This window comes from Alosa alosa, chromosome 13 (genome assembly GCF_017589495.1).
Source record: "Alosa alosa isolate M-15738 ecotype Scorff River chromosome 13, AALO_Geno_1.1, whole genome shotgun sequence".
In the NCBI taxonomy this organism is placed as follows: Eukaryota; Metazoa; Chordata; class Actinopteri; order Clupeiformes; family Clupeidae; genus Alosa; species Alosa alosa.
The window spans coordinates 1,261,358-1,287,869 of NC_063201.1; the positions used below are offsets into that span (position 1 = coordinate 1,261,358).

Here is a 26,512-nt window from a genome sequence, read left to right on the forward strand (position 1 = left end):
GGGGGAGTTCTGATATATTTGTACAGACCCCCCATGGGCAGCAATTCATGGAACTTGGCACATATCTGTCATAATCACAAGTTGCTGCAGTTCAGAAGATCTCAACCAAAGTGGGAATTAAAGCCGCATGTTTTTGCATTTACATTGTTTTACTGGGGGTGCAACATCAAATGAGTGGTTATGGACTAGCTAGGTTATGGACTAGCTAGGTTGATGCGGCTCCTACAAACCACAAAAATGTTGTCATCTTGTGTGCGAATCCTGGGTGCAATGGTGCAATCTCTAGTTTAGGTGCAATCGCTAGTTTAGGTGCAATCTCTAGTTATTCAGTGAAATCTGCAGTTTTCCACTTTCGGGCAGCTCAATCTTGCACTTTCTCTCTTGTAAATGTGTGTGTTTATCTCTTGTGAATGTGTGTGTTTATCTCTTGTGAATGTGTGTGTTTATATCAGCAGAAAACTCACCCACCCTTCGCTCAGCACCACCATCTACAGGCCGATGGGCACACACTGCAGTCTCTAAATGTACTCATAACCACTGTCATACAGCAAGTGCACAAAATGCACATTAATATGTTTGATGTATTATATCATAATAATACATCACTGATTTAAAGGTGCAGTCAGAAATTGTGCAGGAAGTTGCATTTGTTTGTGTTTATGTTTATATTATTAGCAGATGCTTGTGTGCAAAAAAACATACATTATATTTCAACCAAGGACCAAACAAATCACTCCAGAGAGGTAGCTCATCCCTGCCTTCAGTATTCCCAGAGAAACTCCACGCAGGGTTTCAGTTTTGTTTGGGGGATGATTGCTGAAAAAAGTTGTAAAAAAAAGTGCTATGAATATTTATAGTAATTGTAGTGCCTTATAAGAAGGTTAACCATTCTGGTGAAGTGTTTCATACCAACCAGCTAGTGACTTCACTAAGCAGAATGCTTGCTAGTTGATCAGCTGCCTGAATTTCCTTTGATGTCCTCAGTCAAAGCCGTTGGGATGAAAGACACCTGTGGTACCAGGCAAACTGTGTTGTAATATCCACACAACACTGCACTATTTAACATCCCCAACAAACAATATTGTGGTGTCCTCAGTCAAAGTGTAGTGCACACTAATCTTGGATGGGCCTCCTCAATAGACCCTCAACCCTCTCTATGACTTGGTATTTTTAGTTGATAGCAATGGAACAGCTGAGGTGGGTAAAGATAACCAGTTTCTTTCTCTTTGGTTTGAAGCTTTTAATGGTGATTCAGTGATGACTCCCACACCATCTCAGGAAACAATAACAATGTTATTAGCAGCAGGATTTGCTGCAATTACACAGATGAGCCAGTTCTATGAAGGCAAGTGTAAATGTATTGATTAAATCCTCAAATCCAAACCACACACTTCATTATGCGCTAAATGGATCTGCGCTATTTTAGAGTGAAATATTCAGTCTGGCATACCTGCTTCATTAGATCAGTGTTTGTCACGTGGAAGCAAAGTACACCATCCCACGCAGAAATATTAGCTGAGGGGTAGATTCTGCTTCATATAATCCCTACCTTCTGACATTCAGATGTGGAGTAAATAGAATCTTCTGATTCAGTCACCAAATGCCAAGAAGGGTGTCATTGATGTGTAATGCAAACAATTCCGTGCAGGGATGTCATGGTGTTCGTAAATATAGAACTGGACTCGGGTTCATAATTATATTGATATGTCAGTTTTGGGTTCATAATTATTGATATGTTTGATATGTCAGTTTTGGGTTCATAATTATATTGATATGTCAGTTTTGGGTTCATAATTATATTGATGTCAGTTTTGGTGAAATATTCCTGCTGGCGTGGTGAGCCTTCTTAGAAGGACAATATTAATTTACTTTAAACAATAATAGGAAAGAATGTGTAAAGATAAAACTTCATTACGACATAATTTTCCAAATCCTTTATTCATGCACAATATAGAGAAACATAAAGCAAACCTCTGTGTTATGTTAATGTTTATTATTAATCATGCATTTGACTCAAAATAATTCTGGACAGGATATTTAATAGTTTTTTTATACCATGAAGATCCACATATGAATGGCCAGAGCACTACACGTTATCCTCTCCAAATGCATTAACGTGAACGAGATTTCATTTCACATCATCACAGCGCAGTCGACACAGAGACGAGCAATACTTCACTGCTTTACCATGGAAACTAGACAGACAAAACTAACGGGTCTCCCTTTGATTTGGAAACTTGTGTGAGTGTGTGTGTGTGTGTGTGTGTGTGTGAGAGTGTGTGAGTGTGTGTGTGTGTGTGTGTGTCTGTGAGCAAGGTCTGAGAGACAAAAGTCTGCCGTCCAGCCTCTGTTCTCCTCATCTCTCCCCTCCCTTTGACCGCGGTCAAGTGTGAGTGTGTGTGTGTGTGTGTGTGAGTTCTCCTCATCTCTCCCCTCCTTCTGACCGTGGTCAAGTGTGAGTGCTTTACTGCATGTCCAGCCCTTCTACTGCTCTCACAAATACAGTTCATCTCAGCTGCAGACGTCCCTCTAACAGACGGTGCACAAGGAGAAGCACAAGAATCAAAAACATTATTCATGTCCATCATCCTATTACTCTTTCATTTGCTCATTCATTCATTCATCCATCCATCCTTTCATCCATCCATACATCTACTAATCTCTCCATTCAGGATCCTTTGACTTCTCTAGCATCCCAGTCCACTCATTGACCCGATCCGATCCAGTTTTAGCCCAAAGCAACCACGGTTCCACCCCCTCCGTACGCGGTCGGGCACCACTCGCTTCTGATTGGCCAGAGCAGCACGCATGAGGCGGAGCCATGAGTTGTCACTTTGGGGTGGTAGGTCGATCCATTTCGGGTACTCAGCGACCTTCAACCCGGAACTATACACTTGCATGGGCTCCTCAGGTTGGTCATTTGTTAGATTCTCGAGGTCATCGAGGGTCAGGAGATCATTGTAACGGTCAAGGACCTGCTCAAGAAACTGACAGAAAATAGAGAGCAACAGCTTCCATAAGTGCTCAACACAGTGTTGAAAACCACAGTTTCTCTTTTCAGAAGTAGCATTTTATTCTGAACAAGTCACCTTTGCAAATATACCTACTTATTAATTGAGAATGAGAAAACAGAGGAGAGAATCATCTTTAGGTGATGTAATGAAATGTGCCTCATGTAGGCTAATAATTCCTATGGTGAAAGACCTTTTGATGTAGATGTTGGCTATATTTCAAGTTTATTTAACTAAATTAAAAACAACAAAGTTTATTTATCTAAAATCAAAATGAAAAAATCAAGATAGAATCACGCAACTAATTTTGAGAATAATAATAATGGACCATGTTTCTTATGTACAGATGACGGTGAGGGAGTGTGCTATGTTTCTCCTGTTATCAATCACCATTAGCCTAATTAAGCACCATCACTTTCACACATCTCCCACACAATTTGAAAACAAGGTCCTTAACCTCGATTTGTACAGGTCTTACACAAACACACACACACACACACAGTCCTTCCCATCCAATAGCTGTCTAACAATGTGTGTGTGTGTGTGTGTGTGTGCATGACATTTTTAGGCTTAGGTGGGTGAAGTGCTCACATCTCTGGTGGTTTGTGTGTGTGTGTGTGTGTGTAGTACCTGCATGGCATTGTTGGGGTTCGGGGGCTGAAGAGCTCGTGTCTCTGTTGGTTTAAGAGGACTCAGCAGCAGCAGCATCACACAGAGCAGGGCTGGATAGAGCATGATGCTGTGGGAAAACACACACACACACACATTAAGTCCGACCCACAGGCATGTACTCACTCTCTCACACAGCTGTGATCCTGTCAGAACAGTCTCAAATGTTTGCTTTTTTTATCATAGTAATATCATAACATCATAAGGATAAATCTTACAAAAGTGAAAGACATAAACATTCCTAAAATGATCTTTCATTGGATACTCAACAGCATGTTTGTGATGCCTCTGATGTTTTTTAATTCAGATGTATTCAGGACAGTTTGGATTTGAATGTAGATCTGTACCAAAGCCCCAAGCTTAGATCTGAATGTAGATCTGTACCAAAGCCCCAAGCTTAGATCACTGTCACACTGAGATGTCCTCAACATGCAGCTTTGAGAAGCATAATGTCGTTTTTCAACGGAGCCTATTTCTGATCGGCTTTCCTCCCCACAGCTCTATTGCCTGGAGGGGAGCAGCTCAGTCCTCTATTGGATAAAACCCTCTTAGTGGTGACTTAACATCTCTCTCTCTCCCTCTGAGCTGGAGCCAAAACGGGCATGAAAGAAAAGTTGGGATTCCTTCCTGAGACCAGTTCACAAGTGACCTTAATTTATGAATCGTAAAGGTAACCACATGTATTCCTTTGTTCTTATCTCTGTTTTCAGGTTTTCAAGTCATGTTATCCTATTTCTTGACAAACAACTTCTAAAAGATTTCATCATTTCTGCAATTTGTTATCTGGAGTGTGAAATAAATATGTGAGGAATATTTTCGCACAGTGCGAAAGTCGCTAGTCGCACAGTGCTTGTGTTATGAGCTTAAAGCAGCGGATAGCTTTAGTCCAGCATCCCAGCCCACACAATCCCATCTGCCGGAGTTCCTACTATTCACCTGCCTTCACTGTCTGAGAGGAATCACTCAAAAAGACACATGCACTTTGAAAACCACACTGTAAGAGACATTTTTGTCACTCACCTATTTATTGTTTTCCCCCCAAACTCCAACGATGTTTCAACGGACTCAGCTTCAAGTCTTAGACTCAGCTTTCCATCTCTCCTCCTTTATGTCTTGTAGGCTGTCGTTTCCCCCCCCGCGCTCTCTTCCCTTCTCTCGATGTCCAATCTCACTTGTAGACACCTGCTGACAGCATCCCCCTCTCTTTCCTCCTCCTCCTTTTGCTTGTAGTGGTGACAGTCTCAGTGGAGTCGTGTCGTGTGTCTTGCGCGGTGGTGTGTCTGTTCAGGTTGTGTGGGATGCGCAGTGTGTATATAAGCTACTAACCCTCCCTCCCCACACCCACCCCCACCCCCACCCCTTATCCACATCACTCCAGCATGAACACACACACACAGAGTAAAAAGTGCAATCCAGTCTCATTGTCTCAATTGAAATGATGTCATGGCTCAAGAGTGCTGCTCGTTTCTACGGTGACCTGTTGTGTGGGTTGACCATTTAGGAGGTTATCACTTTCTCGCAGACGTGCAATCACGTCCACACCCCCCCCCAGAGTCTTAATGAGGGGGCCAACAGGGACCAGTGGCTTGAGGAGCATGCTTTCCGTAAATCCCGTCCTTTTGCACCATGCATTCGGTTTCCATGACCTCACCCTCCTCCCATCCCTCTCCTCCTCACCCACGCAGGAGCAGCGTCGTGCCGTCTTCACAACTTGCGCCCTCACCTGCCTCTCACTAGAGCTCTTAATGACTCCACCATCATAGCCAGGCTGTGCCCACTGCAGTGGCACTATGACAGGCAACACATGCCACAGACGACAGGGATGCTCAGGCACTTGCGGGTTTACTCAGCTCCTGTTGGCACAGAGCCGCTTGGGTGACTGTGTACTCTGCGCTTCTCTTGGCATGAGCAGGGATTCTGTGCCTAAAATAAAACTGCATTCCTTGGGCTGGACTTGTGTGTGTTCCTTTGCTTCCCCTTCAGTCTTAACTGCTGTTTTCCCTCCTGCGGACCCTCTCTCGCTCGCCCCTGTGTGAGTTACAGTCTGTCAGTGCCATCTGCTTTCTGTGCCCCTGATGGCCTCTCCCAAACAGACCCGCAGCACGACGCCGTCCAACACAAACACACGCTCGTTCACTCCGACACACACACAGTGCTTCAGAAAACATGCAGTTCCAAAACACAATGTACGCCTCATCGTAACACACTGCCGCAAAGCTCATCAGATATCAAAACAGAGCACACAGAGATTCTGATGCACTTGAGTGATGGTATTGCTTTAATCTGAAGCACATGAGCACACACACAGAGAGAGAGAATGTGGCCGGACCCATCTGTGTGTTGGTTGGTGCTTGTAAAGCCAGGACAGGCTGTTGGACAGAGGTGTGTTTGAGTAGCCTGGCAGCTGTTGCTTTACAATTCTGTGTGTTCTGCCCCAGGGCCCCTTGTACACTAGTAAGGATCGCACACATCAAATCAAACTGTGCCAGTCCACACACACACACACAAATGAACACACACCAGTACAAACACACCTCATCTCCTCGAGCTCAGAGCGGCAAATTTATTCAAGAGCATAATGGAGGACTGATTGAAAGAGCGGCCATTAAAAGCACACCTGTGTCACCTGCTGCCTCCACGCCGCTACACTCAGAGCGCGAGAAACGCAAAAGTTCTGTCTGAAAGTATGGATGACAAAAAGAGAGAGAGAAAAAAAAAAATCAATTATATAAATCCGCCTCCACCGCCCCCGATTCCCCTCCAGCGCAGGCCTGGCCTCTGCGTCCCCGAACAAATCCGCTCACAGACGGGAACGAGGAGGAGACGGGGAGAGGGGGGGTCCACGGTCATCCCTTTATGGAAAAAATATTAATAAAAGAAAAACTAGCAGCAAGAAGAGAAGAGGGGAGGAAGGGGAGTGCGTGGGAGGGGGGGTGGATGCGAGAGAAGAGAGGGATGAGGTGAAGTCAGGCTACAGCTACAATGCTGTGTCACCTTGGAGCGAGTGAGGGGGGGGGGGGATGATGAGAACACAGAAAAGCAGAGTGTGTGTGTGTGTGCGCACACACGTGTGTCTAAATGGAGGAGGATGGACATGAGCAAGTGAAGAGACGGCTGAGAGTGAAGGCTGGCGCCATGAGCTGCTCCACAGAACAGAGGGGCCGAGGTGCTGCTGTTCTAATGTAACACACTTCCAACTGGCAGATCAGGTTCAAAGTTGATCTCTTCCTTGGCCACTCTGCTAATAGAAGCAGAATCGATGATCGACTCATCAGGCTCAGCTGGCCAACCGGCGGTCCTCGAGGAATAGCCTCCACAACGCAGATGCGCAAGAGGGCCCAATAAACTGACAGATTATTCCACACGAAAACAAAACAAACACAAAAGTCAACTTCATCTCTCCATGCAGATTGCACTCTGGCAGAGCCAGGAGGCACAGAGCGGACGATTGCGAGGGGCGCAAGGGAGAGCCGTTACAAGGCCTGCCAAATAAGGCATGACCTCACCGCACTGTACACACAACTGGACAAACACACTCACATACGGAGTGTGAACCTACAACTCATTTGGAATGAGGCCGCAAGACTCAGACAAGGACATTACTCACAAACAACCTCCCATAGTCTTGGAGCGAGGAGCAAGCGAGTGAGAGGGAGCAAGATGAAGACAATAATTGAGTTGGGACACACACACACACACACACACAAAGATCGAAGACTTGTAAAAACTTCAAATTCAGATTTATTTAAGAGCATTCTGTTAAACCACCAGTTAAAAACGTGAACATAAAAATAAGACAGTCAGTAGAAAGAGGAGGAAGCAACGGAGAAGCGCTCTGGTGGCCCAGAACACAGGCCTCAACAGCTGAGCAACAGGACCACCTTTGACCCAGGTCACTGCAGACGTAGGTTCTCACAGCATCCAAAGGACTTTTGTGGCGTCTTGAAACTTTTACAGGGATCTCAAATCATTTACTCAGAGGAGAGAATAAACATACATATAAACTAACGAACAAACAAAACAAACATGGACAGCACAGTTGTGATGTTCTGCTCTGCTGAAATACTTTTAATATGCAATCACTCGTCACAAGTGGTCAAAGGAGAGGTTAAGATAATAATAATAATAATAATAATAATAATAATAAAAGATAAAAACTGGAGTCTGGCAGCTTTGCTGGTTGGACCCTTAAAAAAGGGTGTGTCTGTTCAGGTAGAGGCTTACAGCGCTGGCTAAAAGCAATGCATGCTGGGATTTACACAATGGCAAAATGCACTGCATGTAAGTCCAGCTCCATCTCTGTGAGCCAGCACTGGAAGCCACTGCATGAACCCAAACGCACCCGATAAAAACAAACAAAAACACAAACAAACATGATTTAAAAAAGGAAAGAGAAATGGACAGATGAGGTTCAGTGTCTCAGACGAGTGCGTCGTGAGGACCGAGCGATGGGTGTGGTCACTTTGGGAGTTTCACTTTCCTCCATGATAGCATCTGCAGAAACAGGAGGTAAATAAATAAATAAATAAATAAATAAATAAATAAATAAATAAATAAATAAAAACAGGTTCTCTCTCTTCTGTTTACGATGGCGTTACTAGAGGATTGCCCCCTCACCCTCTTCTTCCTCATCACTGCTGAAGATGATGACCTTCTGGGGACGCCGGCCCGCCTTTTGTTTAGGGGTCACAAGGTCACTCTCCTCTGGAACAGTGGATTTGACCCGACCTGCAAGTCAGTGATAGTGAGGGTGGGTGAGCAATAGAGACAGAGGGATGCATATATATGCGTGCGCGCGTGTGTTGTTGCAAATCTGAAGTAGAATGTCACTAGAATGTCATTGCACTTTTGATCTAGGTATAGCTTAATCTTCTGTTACAATATAATGGAAATTAGGATGTACGTGTGTGTTTGTGTGTGTGTGTGTGCGCATGTGCGTGTGAGCATGTGCGTGCGTGAGCTTGTGTTTGAGCGTGTGCGTTAGTGTGGTCACGATACCAAAATTACGATACCTGCCATAAATATCATGATGCTTGATACTGAAACGATACTACGGCGAAATCCTAAGATATCTGGAAAAGAAAGGACTCATACCTCCTCCAAGTGTAGTCATTTGTGTTGAATTCGGTGCACTTTTGTAATGTGCAGGTCAATTCTAGGTTCTAAACTTCCTACATAATTATTATTTTTTATAGTCAGTAAAATAGTAGGCCTACTTTGTATGACTAAGTCCTTTATTGTTTGTTATAGTTCATTTACATTGTGTTGTGTTTTGGCAATAAAGTAGCTTTAAATAGCCAAACTAGGCTAGATCAAGGTCAGTGTTGAAATTACTGTATGCAAATCACTAAATGCTATGCAGAGGGGGCTAATCTTTAGGCCATCTGATGTACAGTATAGTCTACCCTAGGCCTTCCTGATTTCCTTGACAGTTGCAACTTTAGGGAAAAAATGTGAGGATAGTCTTCTTTGCGCCCAGTGTACAAGTACGACGTTCCAACCACTCAGGTCTTCGTTAGATAGGCCTACACCATTACCTGTTGCAATATATCTGTGTGCATTCCTACATTATGTCTATTTCTTTGATAACATGATTTGCTCACGTAACAATAAGCCGCTATTATTATTATTAGGACTCAACACGCTTTGGTGGTATTACATGCCGTGGGCTTTAATTAGCGCATTTCGGGTAGCCTATCCTACATCTGGGCAATAATTATTGAACAAATTGCAGTCTACATGCCATGACAAATATTACCAATAGTACTGACCGAACATGAAATAGATTGTTTACAAGTTATGGTAATGTTATTCTGGCGTGAACATTGCGCTTTCATCACGTTAGCACCCTATGATTACAGCTCGTTGTATCCACAAGGCCGAAGAAGACTGTCGGGAAAGACTATGTTGACGTTGCCTGCGCACTCACTGCACTCAGAGCTGCCTGCTTGACCGCCCACTTGCCTAGATCGTGCTTGAGAGCAGCAGTTCTGAACACAGAAACGTTATTATTTTAACAAAGTATCGATTCTAAAAACTTCGGAAATCGTATTGTTTTTTGCGCGAAAGCATTGTGATACCTTTTTAGTATCGATACACCGTGCAACACTAGTGTGCGTGCGTGAGTGTACCTCTGGTCTTGCGCGTACTGCGTGGTGGTGCAGGGGTGTGTGTGAGTGTGTGTGTACCTCTGGTCTTGCGTGTACTGTGTGGGGGTGCAGGGGTGTGTGTGTGAGCGTGTGTGTGTGTGTCAGCGTGTGTACCTTTGGTCTTGTGTGTACTGTGTGGGGGTGCAGGGTGTGTGTGTGTGTGTGTGTGTGTGTCAGCGTGTGTACCTTTGGTCTTGTGTGTACTGTGTGGGGGTGCAGGGGTGTGTGTGTGTGTGTGTGTGTGTGTGTGTGTGTGTGTGTGCCTCTGGTCTTGCGTGTACTGCTTGGGGGTGCAGGGGTGTGTGTGAGCGCGTGTGTGTGTGAGCGCGTGTGCCTCTGGTCTTGCGTGTACTATGTGGGGGTGCAGGGGTGTGTGTGTGTGTACCTTTGATCTTGCGTGTACTGTGGGGGTGCAGGGGTGTGTGTGAGCGTGTGTACCTCTGGTCTTGCGTGTACTGCGCAGGGGTGCAGGGGTGTGTGTGTGTGTACCTCTGGTCTTGCGTGTACTGCGTGGGGGTGCAGGGGTGTGTGTGTGTGTACCTCTGGTCTTGCGTGTACTGTGGGGGTGCAGGGGTGTGTGTGAGCGTGTGTACCTCTGGTCTTGCGTGTACTGCGTGGTGGTGCAGGGGTCTTGGTCAGCTGGGACTGGTTGTGCTCCTCGCTCTGAGACTCCAGCTCCTCGTTCTCCACATTCTCCAGCCCCTTGGTGTGTACTGCCGTCAGCTTCTTCTCAAACTCATCCACTTGGGCCTGAGCGCGGACACACACACGTTAAGACCATCAAGACAACAGAAATGGGTTTACTTCAAATAAAGACATGTAGCGAGTATAAAAAAAAAAAAAAAGAAAAGGGGGTTGATGTTAGAGGTGTTAGTGGGGGTTGATGTTAGAGGTGGGGGTGGGGGGTTGATATTAGAGGTGCTCACGTGGGGTTGATATTAGAAGTGCTACATAGGGGGGTTTGATGTTAGAGGTGCTAGAGGTGGGGGGTTGATGTTAGAGGTGCTAAGGGGGGGGGGGGGGGGGGGGTTGATGTTAGAAGTGCTAGTGGTGGGGGTTGATGTTAGAGGTGCTCATTGGGGGGGTGGGGGGAGGGCTTGATGTTAGAGGTGCTTCATTGGGGGGTTGATGTTAGAGGTGCTTTCATTGGGGGGGGGGGGTTGTTGTGCTTAACATACACAACAAAGAAATAACAGATAAAAACAAACATGGACCTCCTCAGCATTTAGAAAAGCTGAGGTCATATGTTGGTGAGGATGAACCAAAGGTGGCACTCTGCCTGTCTCAGTGTTAGGTGTTAATAGTCAGGGGGGAAAACTTGCAAAAACTAGTTGAACCCCTTAAAAAAATGTATTTGAGGTTTTTGCATTTTTGGCATCCTTAGGGCATGTAGTCAACATTTCTTGATAACATCAAATTTAGGCGGTGGCAAATTTTTTATTGTCATATTTCCAAAATGACCACCGCTGGAGACGCTGAAAACCCCCCCAAAAAAAAAAAAAACACATATTTCAGGGTCTAATAGATCAATTTTGATATCAAACTATAGGTTTCCTGGGGTGGTTAGTTCATTTATGAGGTAACTGAAAAGGTCAGAGGTTAGGTTCATATTTTAATTGTCAGGGTGATGGTCAATTTGGGCCCAAAATCCAATAAAAAGCCATTATAGTAGAGGTCCTGGGTAAGATTTGTATGCACTTCATTTAGCGGAGAATATCTCAACTGTTATAGACTAATATGACCCCACTGAACATGGGATGTGTGCCAAAATCTCTACCCGTGAAGAAAGTCCTGAAAATTACCACAACAGACACTATTACCACACTACAGGTGAATGGGACTTTTTTTCCACCTTTATAGAGATCCCCATACATTTCTACCAGATTAACCTTCATATTAAGAGAATTACTTTTTGTATTACACTCTGCCTACATTTTTTTTTTAAAAATATGCAAATGAGGCAATGCAATTAAATATGCATACATAAACCCTTAGAAGAGTGTAAGCATTCTGATTTGAAATAAAGAAAATGGCTAAAAAACAGTCAACCTATGTATACAACTAGTGAGTGACCTACATGAATGACCAGTTATTTATTAACCTAAACTTTAAAAGCTTACATTTCCTACCTGTTCTAAATATTGCTGTCATCACGCCAGCACCTCAAACTTTTTTTTCTCCAACAAAAGTTTACTTGGCAGCCATAGTGACCTAAGGTCATAGCAGAGCACATGGCTGTAAAGCAAGATGACTTGTGAGATCAGGTGCTACTAGTGAAGAGAATAGTGTAATTTTAGGAACGATTCATAGATTTTTGCTGGTGATTTTTTACTTGCTAGGACCCCATTGAACACAAAACAACCCGTTTCCATTTTTTTCCCTTCATTTTCAGTGCCAAAATTCAAGATGGCGGACAACATGCAGAAAAATAATATAAAGGCTTAAAGTGGTCAACTTTTTGATAAATATACCCTAATAAACTAGACAAGACAAGTGAGATACACTTTCAAAAGATGTATTGCATCATTTGCCAAGAAATTGAGAAAAAAAAATAAATTCTTGTTTGATGAGTATGAGGAGATAGCCCCTCATAGGGGCTATCAGAAAGTAAGGGTCATGTTGTAACACCAGTACCAATACCCCTCCCCACCTCCGTCGACTCCTTGTCACCACAAAGACACAACAACTTGGAATACACTACTGGAATACATGCTGAAAGCGGAGCATCTGCAACAAACTCCCCAGGGCCTCAGCAGGCAGATGGAGACTCTGAACCAATATTCAACCCCATCTTCCTTGATTTCCCATCACCACCTACACCACCTCACGTCCCCACACGATGCCCAGGCCACCCAAACCCCCCTGTATATCCATCCTCATCCCAACACTCCCCCACCCGCTCAAACTCCCCAGGATCCCCTGTATACCCATCACCATCCCCACCCCAGCACATGATTTTCCCTGCAAGAATGGAAGGACTGCTGCCAGTAGCCCTGCAACTTGTTGGTAGCCCAAGACCTTCAACTCTATACCCATCAACATCCCACCTTGTTGGTAGACCAAGACCTTCAACTGTGCATTTTTTTTAGTACCTCAAGACCCTTAGCACCAAAGGTGCGCATGGCACCTTCACGGCCTCCCTCTTTCCACTCAGAAGGATCTCTTAAGCAGCAACAACCTCTTAGTTAATATTGGACAATTATTTGATGATGACGACTGTATTGTATGATATTCTCAGGGTCCCTGCAATATAAATGGTACTGACATGCCGGGACCCAGTAAGCCCATGACATTCTCTATTCCTGTATTGACAAGAAATAGAACACAAATGCATGGAGCTTATAGGGTAAACCAGTCCAATCTTCCTACCCGCATTTCACATCAACCTCAGATTTCCCCATGGATCATATTTCCCAACACTTACAGCAAAACTAGCAACTCCTAAATATCAGATCTCTTCAAACAAATCATTCTTAATTAATGATCTAATTTGTACACACAACCTTGATTTTTTACTTTTAACTGAGACATGGTTAGATCAACCAAACAGTGCTGCTACTCTCTCATTGAATCAGCTCCCCCAAATTTCAGTTTTTTGTGTGCTACCAGAGCAAATAAAAAAGGGGGGGATAGCCACAATTTTTAAGACGTCTTTTCAGTGCAATCAGTCAGTCATTCGGGTGGCTTTACTTCATTTGAATATCATGCGTAACGCATTAAGTCTTCTCAGATTTTATTACTGACAATTTACAGGCCTCCAAAACATTCAGCAAAAGTTTTTCTTGAAGAGCTAGGTGAACTGCTATCAGTCGTTTGCATAGAGTTTGACCGTCTTATTATATTAGGGGATCTAAACTTGCATGTGGATAACCCTGAAAACACCACGCCAAGGAATTCATTGCACTAATCGATACTTTCTCCCCAACACAGCATGTACAGGGGGCCAACACACTCTCTCTGCCATACCCCGACCTTGTCATCACAAAGGGTCTCGATGTCTCTACAGCTGTTAAAGACCTGGCCTTATCTGATCATTTCTGCGTGTTGTGTCCCCACACACTCAAAACACAGCTATGATTGTAAAAAGGAGAATCATAAAGTCAAAGTCAAAGTCAAAGTCAGCTTTATTGTCAATTTCTTCACATGTTCCAGACATACAAAGAGATCGAAATTACGTTTCTCACTATCCCACGGTGAAGACAAGACATATTTGACCAATTTTAAGTCCACAGACAAACATAACATTCAAGTAAACAAAAAGTAAGTAAATAAGTAAATAAGAGGGCACATATAATAATAATGAAAAATAAGAGCAGCAAAATTTTGTTGAAATTGTGCATAGACAGTCAATAAAATACTAGTGCAAATACTGTAAAATACTATAAAATACTGTTTGACCTAAGTAATAAAGAAAGTGGCATAGTGGTGCAAGTTATGTAAGAGCAGCAGAAGTGTTGTGTTTTCAGGACAACAACACCAAGTTGTAAAGTGTACAAGTGTGCAAGTGTTCAAGTGTGCAGGTGGAGAGTGCAGGCGGCCATTGTGGGTCCAATGTCCAGGATGTTATGTAGCTGAGGGTGGAGGGGGAGAGGAGGGAGAGAGTTCAGCATCCTTACAGCTTGGTGTATGAAGCTGTTAGTGAGTCTGGTAAAGGGGGGCGCGGAGGCTTCTGTACCTCTTCCCAGAGGGCAGTAGATCAAACAGATTGTGAGCGGGGTGACTTGCATCACTCACAATTTTGGTCGCCTTTAGGGTGAGGTGGGTGGTGTAAATGTCCTTCAGGGAGGGGTGAAGCACCAATGATCCTTCCAGCTGTGTTCACTATGCGCTGCAGGGCTTTCCTGTTGTATTCAGTGCAGCTTCCGCCCCACACAGCGCATACAGCTGGAGAGGATGCTCTCAATGGTGCCTCGGTAGAATGTGGTCATGATGGCTGGTGGAGCACTTGCTCGCCTGAGTTTTCGCGAGGAAGTACAGGCGGCTGAGCTCTCTTCGCCAGTGATGCAGTGTTGGTGGTCCAGGAGAGGTCTTCACTGATGTGCACCCCCAGGAATTTGGTGCTGCTCGCTCTCTCCACCACAGCACCGCCGATGGTCAGTGGCAGGTGTTGGTGTGTGACCTCCGGAAGTCAACAACAATCTCTTTGGTCTTGCTGGACGCTCAGCAGGAGGTTGTTGTCCCTGCACCACGTGGTCAGATGGTCGACCTCCAACCTGTATCGAGTCTCGCAGCCCTTGGTGATGAGACCCACCAGAGTTGTGTCGCCAGCAAATTTCACTATGTGATTGTTGCTGTAGGTTGCAGTGCAGTCATCGTCAGCAGGGTGAAGAGCAGCGGACTGAGCACGCAGCCTTGGGGCCCCTGTGCTCAGTGTGATGCTGCTTGAGGTATTGTTGCCAACACGCACTACTTGGGGCCTCTGACAGAGGAAGTCCAGTAGCCAGTTGCAGAGGTAGGTACTGAGTCCTAGTTTGTCAAGTTTGCAGATGAGTTGTTGTGGTATTATGGTGTTGAATGCAGAACTGAAGTCTATAAACAGCAATCTCACATATGAGTCTCTTTTTTCCAGGTGGGTGAGGGCTGGGTGGAGGGCAGAGCAGATTGCATCCTCTGTAGACCGCTTTGGCTCGGTATGCAAACTGGAAGGGGTCCAGGTGGGGGAGAATGGCTTTGATATGTGACATGACAAGCCGCTCAAAGCACTTCATGATGATGGGTGTCAGTGCCACAGGGCGGTAGTCATTGAAGCAGGATGGAGCAGTTTTCTTCGGGTACAGGTATGATGGTGGCAGCTTTGAAACATGATGGGGCGATGGCTTGCTTCAGGGAAGTGTTAAAGATGTCTGTGAAGACATCCTTAAGCTCCCCCGCAGTCCTTCAGCACGCGACCTGGGATGTTGTCTGGACCTGTTGCCTTACACGGTGTTGATAGCAGCAAGTGTCCTCTTCACGCTGTCGGGCAGAGAGGCACAGGGGCTGCTCATGTAGAGGGGATGGGTCTTCTGTGGGCAGGTGCTGTTTTGTGCTTCAAAGCGAAAGCAAAGAAGCGGGTTCAGGTTGTTGAGCAGAGGGATGTTGCTCACAGCTCTGTGGCTGGCTTGTAGTCCGTGAGGGCCTGGAATGCCCTGCCATAGGCTTTGTGAGTTCCTGCTGTCTTTGAAGTGGGTGGTTATCTTGTGAGTGTATTCCTTTTTGCTTCCTTTGATGCCACGGGACAGGTTGGCTCTCGCTGTTTTTCATGCCAGCTTCATCCCCAGCTCTGTAGGCTTTGTCTCTGGCCCTCAGCAGCCTGAGGACATCCCCTGTCAGCCATGGCTTCCAGTTAGCCCCCAGTGATGATGTCTTTTTGTGGGTCACATCATCGATGCACTTGGTGATGTAAGAGGTTACAGTGTCTGTATACTCCTCTATGTCTGTCCGGGTTGTTGTAAGTGGCTGCCTGCTTGAACATTTCCCAGTCTGTTGTGTCAAAGCAGTCTTGAAGAGCATCGGAGGCTCCCCTCAGGCCACACTTTTACCTGCTTACGAACCGGTTTGTTCGCTTTTACCCCTTTGTCTGTATCGCGGGCATTAGCATAACAGTGATATGGTCTGAAAGTCCAATGTGGGGGGGGGTGGCTTTGTATGCTCCTTTTGTGTGTAGTGTAGGCCAGGTCCAGGATGTTATCTCCTCTTGTTGGAAAATCAACATGCTGGTGTAGCTTTGGAAGTACAGTTTTAGATCAGCATGGTTAAAATCTCCAGTGAAGATGGTGAAACCGTCTGGTGTGTGCCGTCTGTTGTTCACTGACAGCCTGGTACAGTTCACTAAGAGCCGCCGTTCTTATCGCTGTTGTTGTTGGTAGGCGGGATGTATACTCGCGACTAGCAGAATCGCAGTAATTTCCCTTGGCAGGTAAAAGGTCGGCACTTTATGATCATAAACTCTGCCAGTGGTGAGCAGTGTTTGCATACTACTACAGTGTCCCGCACCATTCGGCCACGGATGTAAACACAGATTCCTCCTCCTCGTGATTTACCTCCCTTTACAATGGCCCTGTCTGCTCGATAGCATGCTAGCTGCTCCAGTTGTACAGCAGAGTCCGGAATGTTGTCATTTAACCAAGTCTCAGTGAAGACGAAAGCACACAGCAGTTACTTACTTACTGTGCGGTTCGTTGATCTCAGCAGTCGATGTGATCCATTTTGTTGTCCAGTGATCGACATTTGCCAGGAGAATGGATGGTATGGCTTGGGCGAGTTGGGCTGGCCGCTAGCCTGGCCCGGACGCCTCAGCGCTTGCCCCTCTTCTGCTTCCTACACAACCGCCCGACGCTTTCTTTCGGGGGAGGAGTAGCAGGCGAACCGGTGTTGTTGCAAGCCGGAGTAGTCCGAAGTTCCTTTAGCGCTCTGTTGCAAAGTCCAGAACGCTGCAAAACTTGCTTTTTGCAGATGTCGATTAAAAACTGCCTGCTGTAATTTGTAGTACGACGTAGTAAGACAAGGCGAACACGTAAAACTTTCGACAAACACTTTAAACTTAACAAAACACCGTGACGGTTGGGACAGAGAGAGGTCGCTATGCAGTGCGGCGCCGCCATCTTGGATCCTTTAAATGATCAGACAAGTGCTCTCTTTGAGCAAGCACTTTCACTAAAGTCAAGTCAACTTTCAGACTCTGTAGAAGACTTATTTGATCACTTTATTGCAAAAATGGCAAACATTATGGATGACATTGCTCCATTTCAATTCAAGAAAGTTAAGGACAAACAGAAAGCACCATGGAGGCAAAATCCAGCAGTTAAACTTCTAAAAAGAGAGTGTAGGAAGACTGAAAGAAAATGGCGTAAATACAAACTTCAGATCCACTATGAAATCCATAAAGAGATTCTCCGCACATATAACTCTGAAATATGTCTCTATGAAATATGGCTCAATTACAAATTCAACAACCTGAACTTCCAGCAACAAACAGAGGGAAACTAAACTTGATGTCAGAGTTCAGCTTGATAGACTACAAAACACTTGGAAAAACGGTACAGAATCTCAGCTCTTCCACATGCGTCTTAGACACTCTGCCTACCAATTTTTTCAAAACTGTTTTTCATCTCATAGCGGCGGATGTCCTTTAAATTGTAAACGTATCACTGCTGTCTGGCACTTTTCCTAAGTCACTGAAAACAGCTGTTGTAAAGCCACTTCTTAAGAAGAATAACCTGGATGCCTCCATGCTAAACAATTACAGGCCCATATCCAATCTACCTTTTATTGGCAAAATTATTGAAAAAGTAGTCTTTAATCAATTAAACACCTTCCTAACATCAAATGGGTATTTTGATTACTTTCAGTCTGGTTTTCGGGCAAATCACAGCACTGAAACAGCTCTCATTAAAGTTTCCAATGACATACGCCTAAACACAGATTCAGGTAAAACATCAGTCCTAGTGCTACTGGACCTTAGTGCAGCATTTGACACTGTTGATCACAATATTTTAGTACACAGACTAGAACACTGGGTTGGATTTACAGGCATAGTTATCAGCTGGCTAAAATCATATCTACATTTTAAAGCTTCTTTGTTGCCATCGGAAACTGTACCTCAACACCAACGTCCTTGACCTGTGGTGTTCCCCAGGGGTCGATCTTAGGGCCACCATTATTCAACCTCTATATGCTCCCACTTGAACAAATCATCCAAAATAACTTGATTTCATATCATAGCTATGCAGATGACACACAAATTTACTTAGCTCTGTCACCAAACGACTATGGTCCTCTTGAATCTATGTGTCAGTGTATAGAACAAATCAACACCTGGATGTCTCCATTTTCTTCAGCTGAACAAAGAAAAAACTGAAGTAATTATATTTGGTAAAAAGGAGGAAAGTCTTAGGGTTGCCACTCTCCTTGACACAAAAGGGTTGAAGGCAAAGGATACAGTTAAAAATCTTGGTGTATTAATTGACAGTGATCTAAATTTCAACAGCCACATGAAAGCGACAACTAAATCAGCTTTTTACCACCTCAAAGGCATTTTCCAAACTATCGGTATCGGCATTTATAATGGTGGATAAATGAATATTTTAAAAAGAAAATAAAAACGGACGAAACACCCTTCAACCATGTCATGAGTGTTGGCGTTGTATAGTTTGTCCACCAGAGGGCACTCTATACCGTCCCTGCTGGCAACACTTGTGTATAACGCGCCACACATCCTGCAACCTGCTGATCCAGCCAGAGTCTGGCAGAGAGAACCAGTTATCCGCGAGTGAGATCATCAGTGAAGTGTGTTCATGGTGATTTGGCCATGAGACTTAATTGTTATTTCAAGCAATGTATAAGAACATCCCCATCAGTTCTCTTAACTCAAATAAGCATGACAAAATTCGTGAAAACAATGTCCAGTTTTGCTGCTGTTAAATAAGCCGAGAGTGAAGCGGAATTAGCTAGTAATTACGTTACGTTGTTACAGTGTAGTTGACTGTCTGTCCTTTTAACTTTTGACAATGTGACTGAAGATGTATTTCTTTAATAGCGTGACAGTTATAGCAGTGAGACGTATCATCTCTCCCCGGCCTGTTATTTTGAAAGCGTATGTTTTACAATTTGCAGTATGACGTTATCCATTGCTAAATTAGGGCTCATCATAGACTAGCTAACCACAAAGCTAGCTAATGCTATGAATATCAGTGGAAGACCGCTAACGTTAACATTAATGAGCTTGGAAACCACAACGAACTTATTCTGCCTAAATAAATTAATGATTTATTACTAGTATATCTGTAGTTACAGTCCCTGCATTGTAAAATGTAAATTAGACGTGAGGAGTAAACATTTAGACAGAGAAAAAGTATCAAACGTAGCTGGTGCAAAACGTAGCTTGTGCATAAAAGTTAGCTTTTCTTTTACACGTGTGTGAAATCCAATGACACCAAGTGTGCGCTTCAGACTGTCGTTCAGCCGCAGCATTAACGAGTTACATAATGGATTTAGATCACTAAATAGTAGGTTTTAGAAGGCAGGCAGCAACTGATGATTGAAAATGGTTTGATGTAGCTTGATGGAAATAATTTTAAAAGTGCAGGTAAAGGGATAAGCAAGCTGACATTGTAATTATAAGGTAGCTTATAAAGCAATAGGGACTAATTATTACACACGCACACTCAAACATTTAAGAGTTACCTTTATCTTGTTTAATGATACAAATGATGATGATAGTGATAATGTCATCATTATTTTTTGTAATTATTAAGTCTTAGTTCAAAGTTATATTTATGAAACTTGTTATTGTGTTTTTGTTCAAAAAACTAAGTTTCATAATCTTAAGTTTGTTTTTGAAATGCATCATCATATTATTTTAGTTAATACTCATAAATAACTACAAATAACTAATGTTAGGGAAATCTGTTAATGTTTTGTTGGCGTTTCTGGGAAAAAAAAAAATAAAAAAATAATAAATAAATAAATAAATAAATAAAAAAATATATAATATATATATATATATATATATATATATATATATATATATATATACATATATATATATATACATATATATATATATATATATATATATATATATATATATATATATATATATATATATATATATATATATATATATATATATATATATATACACACACACACACACATATATATTTATATATATATAAAAATAAATTTCAGAAACGCGCAACAAAACATTAACAGATTTCCCTAACATTAGTTATTCACAGGCCTTCCTAAAAAACACTATTAAACAGCTTCAGATGATACAAAATGCAGCAGCTAGGATTCTAACAAAAACTAAAAGAACAATTCTTAAGTCCTTGCACTGGCTTCCAGTAAGTCACCGAATTGACTTTAAAGTTCTATTGCTTGTTTATAAATCAGTAAATGGAGCAGGACCTAAATACCTGTCAGACATGCTTCAGCAGTACACACCTTCTCGTCCGCTCAGGTCCCAGGTGAAAAACCTGCTAGTAAAACCTACTGTTAGAACTAAACATGGTGAAGCAGCTTTTAGCTGCTATGCGGCTCAGCTGTGGAACCAACTTTCAGATGACATCAAATAGGCCCCAACTGTAGCCAGTTTTAAATCTAGACTTAAGACCAAACTGTTCTCAGATGCTTTCTGCTAACTGTGCCGAGTTACAAATTCTGAATCTGCCTCGATAATTATTCTACTTTGTCTTTTTTTACTACTTTTGTCTGTCTTTTGCTTACTAATTATCCTTTATTTTTAAATTATTTTACCTTGTGTGTTATGTTTTCTTTTTATTATGATCTTTACCTTTTAACTATTCTTTGACTATACTGCCTTTTTATGCTTTTTACTCGTTATTATTGTTTGGTTTTGTTTATGTAAAGCACATTGAATGACCTCTGTGTATGAAATGCGCTATATAAATAAACTTCACTCGTTTCATTATTGAAGAGTTCAACAAAACATTGTCAGTGTCACTCAAGTATTTATCCTCACTGTCACTGTCTTTTTAATATTGGTGCACATCTCCTCAGAGCCTTCACACCTGCAAAGTTGTGTGAATGGTAAGTTGTTACTCTTGCAAGAACACCTTCTACTGCATTTGCTGGTAAGACGACAGCACTTCACAAGCTCCACAACAACCTCTGGTGCTGGTGGAAGTTTTGACAGAACAGGAGCCCATTACCCATCAATAATTTGCCTCCATCCCAGTGATAGTGAGTCAAGAATCATTTAAGTTGAGATATAGTCCTCTGTCATCTAAAGTAAAATGGTAATTATCTAACATACGGTAATTTATTGGATTTTTACTCAAAATGACCTTGCCGCTGACCTTGAGAATGTAACACTGAACTTGAAATGACCTTTATTTGACTTCTGACCTTTTCAGTTACCTCATAAATGAACTAACCAGAAAATCTATAGTTTGATATCAAAACCATCAAAATTGATCTATTAGACCCTGAAATATGATTTTTTTTGTTTTTCAGCGTCTTCAGCGGCAGCCATTTTGGAAATATGCCAATAAAAAAAAATTGCAACCGCCTAAATTTGATGCCCTAAGGATGCCAAAAATGCAAAAACCTCAAATACTATTTTTTTTTAAAGGGGTTCAACTACATTTCCGCCTCACTATCCCACGGTGGAGACAAGACATAATTTTACCAATTAAGTCCACAGACAAACATAACATTCAAGTAAACAATAAAAAGTAAACATACACACATACAATGAATAAATAAGAGCAGCAAAATTGGGTTGAAATTGTCCAATTGTGCATAATCAGTCAATAAAGTAGTGCCAAGTCAGGCCAATAAATGGCTGAGGTAGTTCTGTTTGACCTAAGTAAGCAAGTGGCATAGTGGTGCAAGTTATGTAAGAGCAGCAGAAGTGTGTTGTGTTTTCAGGACAACAAAAACAAGTTGTTGTCTCAGTGTTAAGGCCAAGTTATGGTCTAGGCGGCAAGTGTTGCGCGACAAAATTTGGAGTAAGAGAGACAAAATGTGTGTCTGCAAGCCAGGCGGAGAATTTCAACCAGTGCAGACGTGCATCCGTGTACTTTTGGTTCAATGTGAGGGGTAACGTCAATATGAGGGGTAACTATGACGATGGGGTAACTTCAATATGAGGGGTAACTTTAATATACGAGTTGTTATTGAAACTACGACGATGTTGACGTTGTCGCTGGCACAGGACTATGAAAGCTAATATTACTATTATTTGTTGAGCAACGCCTGTACCATAAATTGGCCTCTAGAGTGATCAGCTCTGTGCAGTGGGAGGCGGCACCTTGAACTGGGGCTTGGCTCCGCGGCGAAGCTTGGCGGTGATGGACAGGAGGGGCTGGTAGACGCCGGTCTCGGTCAGCTTGTCGCTGTAACATTCCCAGCACTCCTGCAGGCGCTTGAAGCCGCGCTCGCACACGGACAGCAGCGAGAGAGACACAGCCACATCCGCCCACTGGCGCTCAGTCCTGACACACACACACACACACACACCTTTATCTGTGTCCACAAATCAGAATAAATATACACAATGACACACATTTGACAGGTGCAATAACTGGTGATTGGCCTATATTTGGCGTTGAAAATGGAATGAAAAAAAATGAAAAAAGTCTTGACATAAAAAAAAAAGATTTTTTCACAAAAGTGACAGCCCTACACAGCACCTCGACAGATGTTATGGATACACACGACACCTTCTCCAAACACACACACTAGCGCATGACAGATGTTATGGATACACACAACACCTTCTCCACACACACACACTAGCGCGTACACACACTAGCGCGTACACACACACACACGCACGCACGCAACACCTTGACAGATGTTATGGATACACACGACACCTTCTCCAAACACACACACTAGCATGTACACACACACACAGCACCTCGACAGATGTTATGGATACACACAACACCTTCACACACACACACACACAAGCGCATGACAGATGTTATGGATACACACAACACCTTCTCCACACACACGCAACACTTTGACAGATGTTATGGATATACACAACACCTTTTCCAAACACGCACTAGCGCGCACACACACACACACACAGGCCATTGGTTAAGGGGTTAAAGGTCTATCTGAAACCTCTGAAGGGCACCTGAACAACTGAAAGACAAATGAGAGAGGAGTGTGAGCTATTCTGAGGACTGCTGTTAAATGAGAGAGGAGTGTGAGCTATTCTGAGGACTGCTGTCAAATGAGAGAGGAGTGTGAGCTATTCTGAGGACTGCTGTTAAATGAGAGAGGAGTGTGACCTATTCTGAGGACTGCTGTCAAATGAGAGAGGAGTGTGAGCTATTCTGAGGACTGCTGTTAAATGAGAGAGGAGTGTGAGCTATTCTGAGGACTGCTGTTAAATGAGAGAGGAGTGTGAGCTATTCTGAGGACTGCTGTCAAATGAGAGAGGAGTGTGAGCTATTCTGAGGACTGCTGTCAAATGAGAGAGGAGTGTGAGCTATTCTGAGGACTGCTGTCAAATGAGAGAGGAGTGTGAGCTATTCTGAGGACTGCTGTCAAATGGCACATCTAGCCAAACCTAAGTGCCAGGGGGAAAGACAGGAAGCCAAAAGTCTTGAGGCCTTTAGGTAGAGGGATTAAAAGTTGTCTAAATTCTGGTGTTCTTGCCAAATGTCTGAGGCAGAGTGCAAGGCTGTGAGCCGTCGCTGGTCCTCTGACAGATGGGCTGCGTGAGCCTCCAACTCCAGTAATCCGGCTCCTCATGGGGCCAGCGCTAGCTAGCTGCAGCAGGGGATCGTGGGAGACGTAGTCCTGACCCACTTCACAGCAGCGAGGGGATTTTACAGTCACGACCACATGCGTGCGCACACACACACACGAATTGAGAAGAATGAGCGCTGTGTGGGTGGGGAATGTGTGAGGAGAGGGGTACGCCGACAGACAGGATGAGGCGGATGTTCACTCACTTTGCCGTTCTGAAGCGCTGGCACAGTTTCTCCACCAGGCTCTCAGTCTGTCTCTCCTTGGTTATGTAAGAGAACAGCTGTCTGAGAACAGGAAAAAAATAGATTAATTATACATTGAAATGAAATGCAGAGGGCACACATTAACAACATTATGCAGAATAATTGTCTCCCTTCCAACAAACAAAAAAAGCTTTTACATCAGATTTAAATTTTAGACATTTTAACAAAACTCTAGGGCCCATCCGCAACACCCACACATTCACCCACACAGAGACAGTCCTCCTTGACAACACTATCACTTTCTATGAGACACACCAACAGTCACACGCGCACACACACAATTTATCTGGACAAAATAACGTTAGGTGAGCGACTGACTTCATGATTGTGTGGAAGTCGTCCTCGGTCATGCCCCGCTCGGGGTCAGACAGGCGGCTGATTATGTCCGGCAGCAGGTTGTAGATGGCGTTGTCCTGAACATTAAATACACAAGGAGAGAGAAAAATCACATAAAATAATAGCAAACCATAATGTTTTACCAGCAACTTAAAAAAACAAAAAAACAAAGATTGAAGTATATTGAACAGCATTTTGAGCAGTTTCAACAATATCAGATCATGACATCAGTTTGGATAAAAGCATTTGCAAAAAGAACGACTGATGAGGTTTCACATTTCCAAGAGTGATCTATAAGACAAGGTTCCGGAGTAAATCACTGATCTCTAACGAACACTGAAAGTAGAATCTGTAGAATAAATGATGTTCTTTTGAGATCAATTGTTACTCCTGAAGTTACCTATACCTAGCTAAGCCAGCGACCTTGAGTTGTGGCAGCACTCCGATGGCTTGCGTACCTTGGAGGCGAGCTCGTTGAAGAAGTTGAGGGCCAAGCTGGCGATGTGAGGCTCTGGGTCCAGCAACAGCACGGCCACCTCGCTCACCTGACCTTTGACCTTCATCACGTCCTTCAGCACCAGCTGTGTGAGGACGGTGATGGCCGTCAGCCGGACCGAGGCGTTTTCGTCACTCAGCCTGCAGCAGAAGAGATGGGCCATGAGATGCAAAGCAGAAAGCAGTCACCACACGGCAAATTGCACACGCAAAATATACCCAAATGCTTTAAAAACGTCAAAAGTGAATTTAAAGATTCAATAAGGATTCAGATTATGATGGGTCTTAAAAGGGGTACAAACAGATAACAAATGTCTTACATGACGTGAGGCAAAAGTTGGCATATACGGCAAAGAAATCGCGCAGCAATGATACGCATGTGTGCTTATAAATACAGACACTACATGCTAGGGCGGAAATGTGCATGTGTGCGTGTGCTAGAGCCAGCGGGCAGAACTCCCACTGCCTCCCACGGGGGTTAACGATCAGCACACAATGCTGACGGACACCGCGATCAGCCCCCTCTGCGGGCCCTGTGTTCGTGCTAAAGGGGGAGGTGGGTAATTATCCCCACCACAAAGGCAGCACAATCAGGCCCATCGGCTCCACCAGGGACCCTGGGCTCCGACCGCGAGGGCCTATGTCTCACGCTAGCGCAACGGGGGTAATTATAACCGCCGCACCAATCTCTGCCACCAGTGAGGGCCATAATCAGCCATCATTGTCATGCCCACAACTGGGTTTGCGCCGTTTTAAAAAGGTGCCGAACGGAAGAGAATGGGAAGACAGAATTGCTTTACGGCCAAACTTGAAAAGAAAAGAATGGGTGACCCAGGAGGAGGTGGGGGCGTGGAGAGAGGCGGGGGGTATAGGGGCACTTCAGAGAGCATCAGTGTGGTGAATGTGTTGCCACGGTAACACGAGTAGGAGTGGGTCTGCAGAGATAAGTTAAAGCGCGCTGCGGCTCGAGTTCTCTTGCTGGCCCTCCAGAAGCCTTTCCTTGGAGAAGAGTGCAGACAAGTGCTGGATACCACGATTTACTTCTAGAGGTACCAAAACACCAGCAGCAGCTAAACGGCCATAACCACCATCTTGGCATATTAGCGCCCAAACAGGTTGCGTAACCACAGTAAATAGAGTCCATCCGCATAGGAACACAAAGACTCCGCCCTCTGCTGGATGAAGGCAACAGATGGGAACCGAGGAATTAGCCATCATCAACGCGGTGCGTTGCATGCCGACACACAGCTAGTCAGCCAGTCACATTTCAAAGCCATGGACATAACAGACCCAACAGCCAATGGGGTTTGAGGTACGTTTTAAGAGGTATATTTTCGTTTGGTGGGTGTGTCAGACGTCCTATTAGGGC

The 26,512-nt window shown here is 43.9% G+C and overlaps 2 protein-coding genes across 3 annotated transcripts in view; both read right to left on the reverse strand.

Annotated features, from left to right (window-relative positions):
• Positions 1-1,919: 1,919 nt before the first annotated feature.
• wu:fj39g12 (C-type natriuretic peptide-like) lies at positions 1,920-4,970 on the reverse strand. The gene is made up of 3 exons (XM_048261162.1): positions 4,701-4,970; positions 3,642-3,750; positions 1,920-2,987 (listed from the first exon to the last, which is right to left on the reverse strand). Exons 2-3 carry the CDS (start codon positions 3,744-3,746, stop codon positions 2,688-2,690), a joined length of 405 nt encoding a protein of 134 aa, XP_048117119.1. The 5' UTR covers positions 3,747-3,750; positions 4,701-4,970; the 3' UTR covers positions 1,920-2,687.
• Positions 4,971-7,395: 2,425 nt separating this feature from the next.
• ncapd2 (non-SMC condensin I complex, subunit D2) overlaps positions 7,396-26,512 on the reverse strand; it is a 42,839-nt gene continuing 23,722 nt past the window's right edge. For both annotated transcript variants that reach the window (XM_048261548.1, XM_048261547.1), the window contains 7 exons: positions 25,107-25,284; positions 24,631-24,725; positions 24,253-24,333; positions 22,587-22,770; positions 10,423-10,579; positions 8,298-8,408; positions 7,396-8,174 (listed from right to left, as the gene is read on the reverse strand). In XM_048261548.1, coding sequence (XP_048117505.1) covers positions 8,092-8,174; positions 8,298-8,408; positions 10,423-10,579; positions 22,587-22,770; positions 24,253-24,333; positions 24,631-24,725; positions 25,107-25,284 — 889 coding nt within the window. In that variant the 3' untranslated portion in view covers positions 7,396-8,091. The remainder of the gene's footprint in view (positions 8,175-8,297; positions 8,409-10,422; positions 10,580-22,586; positions 22,771-24,252; positions 24,334-24,630; positions 24,726-25,106; positions 25,285-26,512) is intronic.